This window comes from Chiloscyllium plagiosum, chromosome 2 (assembly GCF_004010195.1).
Source record: "Chiloscyllium plagiosum isolate BGI_BamShark_2017 chromosome 2, ASM401019v2, whole genome shotgun sequence".
NCBI lineage: Eukaryota > Metazoa > Chordata > Chondrichthyes > Orectolobiformes > Hemiscylliidae > Chiloscyllium > Chiloscyllium plagiosum.
In genome coordinates this window covers 82,753,534-82,759,988 of record NC_057711.1, presented here as the reverse complement: position 1 = coordinate 82,759,988, position 6,455 = coordinate 82,753,534, and the positions used below count along the sequence as shown (strand labels likewise).

Here is a 6,455-nt window from a genome sequence, read left to right as displayed (position 1 = left end):
GAAAGTTACCAAGCAGAGTAATGAGGCTAGAGCAGTAGACGTTGTTTACATGGACCTTCGTAAAGCCTTCGACAAGGTTCCAATTCTTAGACTATTTAGTAAAGTTAAGTAACATAGAATTCAGGGTAAGCCGATTGGATAGATAATTGGCCTAACGGCAGAGACAGAGTGATGGTGCAGGATTGTTTTTCGGACTGGAGGCCTGTCACCAGCGGTGTTCCACAGGGTTTGATTCTGGGTCGTCTTTGGTTTGGCACTTACATAAATGATTTGGATGAGAATATAAAAGGCACAGTTAGTAAGCTTACAGACGACACCAAAATTAATGGCACAGGAGACAGTGAAGAAGGTTTTCTAAGACTACAAAGGAATCTTGATCAAATGGGTTAGAAGGGCAGAAACTTGGCAAATGGAGTTCAATCTGGATAAATACTAGGTATTGCACTTTGCTACAACAAACAAGGGTAGGACTTACATAATTAATGGGAGAAAGTGAGGACTGCCGATGCTGGAGATGAGAGTCAAAAATTGTGGCACTGGAAAAGCACAACAGGTCAGGCAGCATCCAAGGAGCAGAAGAGTCGATGTTTTGCACATAAAGCTTTCATCAAGATTGGGCTTATGCCTGAAACGTTGACTCTGCTGCTCCTCAGATGCTGCCTGACCTGACCTGCTGTGCTTTTCCAGCGCAACATTTTTCATCTCTGATCTCCAGCATCTGCAGTCCTCATTTTCTCCTTGGGTAGTGCTATAGAACAGAGGGGCGTAGAGGTTCAGGTATATAATTCCTTGAAGTTTCCTTCACATATCGACAGGATGGTTAAAAATGTATTAAGCAAGCTTGCCTTCATTGCTCAATCCTTTGAGTATAGGAGTTAGGAAGTCATATTGAGGTTGTATAGGACATTAGTGAGGCGTCTTCAGGCGTACTGTGTCCAGTTCTGGCAACCAGTTATAGGAAGATTATTATTAAGCTGGAAAGAGTTCAAAGAAGAGTTCTGGACTCCCCGATCCCAGGGAAAAGACTTTGCCTATTTACCCTATCCATGCCCCTCATAATTTTGTAACCTCTATAAGGTCAGCCCGCAGCCTCTGACGCTCCAGGGAAAACAGCCCCAGCCTGTTCAGCCTCTCCCTATCACTCAAATCCTCCAACCCTGGCAACATCCTTGTAAATCTTTTCTGAACCCTTTCAAGTTTCACAACATCTTTCCGATAAGGAGACCAGAATTGCACGCAATATTCTAACAGTGGCCTAACCAATGTCCTGTACAGCTGCAACATGACCTCCCAACTCCTGTACTCAATACTTTGACCAATAAAGGAAAGCATACCAAACACCCTCTTCACTATCCTATCTACCTGCGACTCTACTTTCAAGGAGCTATGAACCTGCACTCCAAGGTCTCTTTGGAATCGATAGATAAAGCTAATTAGGAGCAGTTAGTACTGGAGCAAAATTTTCAGTACTCTTATTGTTAAGGCCCATAGCCTTTGCAGTATTTTGGGACTTTAGCTTTGCTTTGACATCATATGAAGTGAATTGAATTGGCTGAAACTTGGCACATGTGATACTACAGTCTTCAGGGGGAAATCAAAATTGATCATCCATTTGACACTTCTGGCTGAAGGTAGTTCCAAATGCTTCTTTTATGTTTTCTGCATTGAACTCTAATTGACTTCCCTAGCTCTAAAGATAGGGATTCTTGTGGAGTCTTCTCCTGTCAATTGCTAAATTTCCCATCAATATTCACTGTTGCACGTGGCAGGCTTGCAGAGTTTAGATCTAATCTATTGCATTGGGATCTCTCTATTGCAACCAGTTCGACTTTTGGTATTCAAGTAGTCCTGTGTTGTAGCTTCACCAAATGGACACATTGTTCACAGGTGTCTACAGCAGCTCCCAGGATGCCCTCCTGCACTCTTCATTAAACCAGGGTTGATCCTGCAGATTAATGGTAATAGTGGAGGACATACAGGCCTCAAGGTAACAGACTGCATTTAATACAATGCTGTTGCTGAAGGCACACAGTGCCTCATGAATGCCTAGTTTTGAGTTATTGATCTGTTCAAAATCTATCCCATTTTGCAGGTTGGTGCTACCAGCAATCACAACGAAAAATACTCTCAAGAAAAAGTGGGAATTTTATCACAAGGACTGTGCTAAAGGATACGATTACAAATAAATGCATCGCAACAGATAGATTATTGAATACGTTGTCAAGTTGGTTTCTTGCTGATGATGCTGCCTCACCACCAAATGCAGCACCAAGTCTAGTAGTTATGCCCTTTAAAACATAGCTAACTAGTTAGTAGTGGTGCTACTGAACCACCATTCTTGGTGGGCATTGGAGTTCCCTAACCAGAATACAGACTGTACGCTCACCACCTCAATGCTTCTTCCAATTGGTGTAGAAAATAATGTAGAGATTCATCATCAATTCAAATGAAGCTTGATGATGTTATTTTTCAGAAACAGTATATTATCTGAAATAATACTTTCAAAAGATTTACAAATCAAATCTGAAGAAATATCAATACCTTTCTGAAGCAATCTGTGCATCTCCTGTGTCCAACTCCTCTTCACTTTCAGCCTCAACATAAATAGAGTTTAAATTAGTAACAAAAAAGGTAACTTTCATAGGTTTCAAAGTAAAATTCAATAAATTACTTATAATGAAACAAATTATAATAAGCATTGTGCTTTGAGTCTCTGTGTGCAAATTTTATCAAAGCAATAAATAATTGCTTGGTGGTACAGAACTTTAACTATTGCTAAAGAGAACAAGTAGGTGAATCTTTTCATCTTGCATTTGTCAGGATGAGGAATCTTTGCTCAAGTCAGGTTCTTCCCGTTCAAGACGACAAGCTTCAACTACTTGTTTCATTTTGAACTGGAAAAAACTGACGAGAGCAAAGATTCCTCATTCTGATGAATGCAAGAGGAAAAGCTTCAACTTCATGCTTCCCTTTAGCAATGTTTCAGGTAAGAAATATAAACTGTGCTTTCAACTTTAATGATTTATTTATTTGCATTGACCTTAGAAATTGAAAAAGTATCAATTTGAATTGTCTAAACAAACACAATTCAAACTGTCTTTATATAAGTCAACATTTTTTTGCCCTGCTTCAAAAATGATTTTTAGACACAAGAAATAGGAGCAGGAGCAGACTAAATGAACTGGTGTAGCTTGCTCTATCCTTACAAAATAATGATAAACACACACGAAATTCAAACTCAACCAGGTGAATCACTGAGTAGAATGCCTTTTCCTGCCCAATATCTGAATAACTTACAGCAGTCTGAAGAAATGTGAAAAATGGTTTACAATACAACCGCCAAGCAGACATATTAAACAGCAATTGGCAAATTGCACTGAATACAATCACATTCAAAACTGATTATTATCCACAGCAAATCTATCAACTTGTTTAAATTCTCTACCCTGCTAATTTTGGCGAAATCCCTTTTGAAACATCACTAAAGAATGACTGAAAAAAAATCCACTAATGTTTGACCCATTTTTTCCAATTCTTGCATTAAGCTTAAGAATGCTGCAGTCATAATTCCACAACTAGTTTCCCAGTCTTACATAAATTATCAACCTGGCTTCATTTTCCAAAATATTCTGTGTCAGGAAATACACTGATTCAGAAACCAGCCCTAGACTCACTGAATAATAAATAACTGTCTTTCAGTTGAAATACCTACTTTTAATCCAAAAAAGACAAATCACTTTTTTTAATAGCTTACATTACTGGGAGCTGTTAAGGGATGTGGGCATCTGGGTACACAGTAAAGTAGGGAATAGATACAAAAAGCAATCAAAAAGACTGATACAATGTTGATTTTTACATTAGGAAAATGGAATACAAAGGAAATTATGTTGCACACCATTTGTACAGCATCTTGATTAGACTACATTTGTGGTACTGCTTTCAACAACAAACACTGGCCTTGGAGGTAGTGCAGAGCAAAATCTCATGTGAGGGTTTGAAAGTGCAATTTATGAAGATAACTTTTATGAATGTGAGTGTACTCCCTCAATTTAGACAACTATTTCTACCCTCTGATCTACACTATCAGTTTAACAACATCTTAACAATGTTATACACACTTATGAAAAATTTCAATCCATGTTTTCTAATCCTTCCATGTCATTGCCACTCACCAACTCAGAGTCCTCCATAAAGTCTCGGCTCTTGAGTATCCACTACTTTGCTCCACCATTAATGGTCATAACTTCAAGCCTCTCTTTTTCTCTATCCTTACTTAAGAGGTGCCTCAAAACCACTTTTTTGGTCATTTTTTGAATATATACTTATGCATCTCATTGTCAAATTGATTGATAACACTCCTGTATTATTACCAATGTTTTATTACATTAAAGATAAGTTATCTAATCAAATATTTACAAACTTATGGGACATATGGGGAAATATAAAGAAACTGGTGGAAAAAAATTCTTAAAATCAAGCAAGGCCATATTTTTCCTCCTAATCTGAAACTTTCACTCAAAACGTTTTGATTGCTAAAACTATTGAAATCCCATGACTGGAATTGATGGATTTTTGGTTGTTAAGGATGTCAAGAGATATAAAGAAACAGCAGGCAAAATTAAATTGATTAGCCATAATGTGACTGAATAGAATTTTTGATGGGTTGAATTGCCTACTTCTATTTGGGAGATTAACGAGTTGTCACATTGCTCCAATTTTAATGCACAATCAATCGTCTAATTCCCTTTCCTACCATATTGTGCTGCCTGCAGGCTAACACCTTTTTGGGACAAAGTTTAAAAAAAATCACACAGCACCAGGTTATACTCCAACAGGTTTATTTGGAAGCACACCTCAACCACTTGATGAAAGAGCAGCGCTCTGACAGTTAGTGCTTCCAAATAAATCTGCTGGACTGTAATCTAGTGTTGTGTAATGTTTAACTTTGTACACCCCAGTCCAACACTGGCCCCTCCACATCATGGACTTTTTGGAACGTATCCACAACTTAAAAATATTTGTTCTTACTGGAGAGTGATCTGAAGTACTCTGAAAGTACTCTGAAAGAATGTCAATGTCAGTGTTTGTAAGATAACTAATCAATCTATAAACTCCCTTATGTCTTCCATACTAAACATCATAAATGCTGTTCTTTTCTTAAGTGACACTTCAGACAATTCATTGATTTAAACTTTTTTTAGTTTAATTTCACAGCTAATGGAAATTAACATTGAACCCGATGGTGAAAATGCTATAGAAAGAAATATCAGTAGGACAGCCCAGCAAACCATTTGTTGCTGACGCCTATAAACCTGCTTGGCGGTAGGTGCCAAGTAAATGGATTTGAACAGTTCCTGGCATTAATCAGCCGAACGTGGAGCAAATTAAACTCAACAGACTGAGGTTTCAACAACTGCTACCAACTCGCAACAACACGCACTCGCAGCTCGAAGTTTCGTTCTATTAACTCTTTGGATAAGAGCCGTGTTATTGCAGACACAGACTGAACGTAAAGGAAATTAACCCCATGTGAACCCCGCAAGCAATAAAAGCAGGTTTCTCCGCTCATCAGAAACATAAACTTTGTTTCTCTCTCTAGAGAAAACCACCAAGAGCCGGGTTACCCTGGACATTATAAAAGGGCATGAAACTGAAGAATCATTTATGGTCTTGTCCTATTTGTGCAGAGGTAGAGGCTCACCGCCACTTTATTCGCCATTTTCAACCGTTCACCGCTAATCTTGTGGTTTCTAGAAATTTCCAGGAGCGCGTGCGGACAGTGATGTCACCACCATCCCAACCTGAGCATCCACTGAATCGGAGATAAGGGCAGGCTAATGGGTAGTTTCAGAAATCCCTCAGACGTAATACAGTACAGTACAGGGTATTGTGACGCTCCGACACTTCTGCGTGTAGGAGTAGGCGGGCCTAATAACCCGAGCCGCGTGGTGGGCGGGGCCAACTGTCCCTGCCAGGCGGTGGGCGGGGCTTACATCTTGAGCCCGTTGATTTGTGGTGCTGGAAAAGCACAGTAGGTCAGGTAACATCCGAGGAGCAGGAAAATCGACGTTTCGGGCAGGAGCCCTTCATCAGGGAAAAAAAATCACTCCTGCCCAAAACGTCGATTTTCCTGTGCCTCGGATATTACCTGACCTACTGTGCTTTTCCAGCATCACTCTAATCTTGACTCTGATCTCCAGTATCTGCAGTACTCACTTTCGCCTGTTGATTTGTGTCTCGACCTTGCTCACTGATTAACCTTGCAGAGGCCTTTGGAGTAAGAGATTCACAACCCTTCGAGAATGTAGACATTATTCCCATCTCAATCTGAAATGATTTTCCGTTATTCTGAAATTGTTTCCTCTTGTTTTCAACTAATTATTCCAGGTGAAAGATGATATCTAACCTACACTGTCAGCCCTGTACGAAGTTCCTAAGTTTCAATGAAGTCACCT

General features: G+C 39.4%; 1 protein-coding gene across 4 annotated transcripts in view; it reads right to left on the bottom strand.

Moving 5' to 3' along the window:
- The window catches only part of LOC122561322 (solute carrier family 28 member 3-like), a 196,365-nt gene extending 190,460 nt beyond the window's left edge, over positions 1 to 5,905 (bottom strand). For all 4 annotated transcript variants that reach the window (XR_006314992.1, XM_043713019.1, XM_043713029.1 and 1 more), the window contains exons 1-2: positions 5,702 to 5,905; positions 2,542 to 2,594 (exon numbers count right to left, since the gene is read on the bottom strand). Coding sequence is in view for 3 of the 4 variants with exons in the window: in XM_043713019.1 (XP_043568954.1) it covers positions 2,542 to 2,594; positions 5,702 to 5,719 (71 nt within the window). In the remaining variant the exon portion in view is untranslated. The remainder of the gene's footprint in view (positions 1 to 2,541; positions 2,595 to 5,701) is intronic.
- Positions 5,906 to 6,455: the final 550 nt, after the last annotated feature.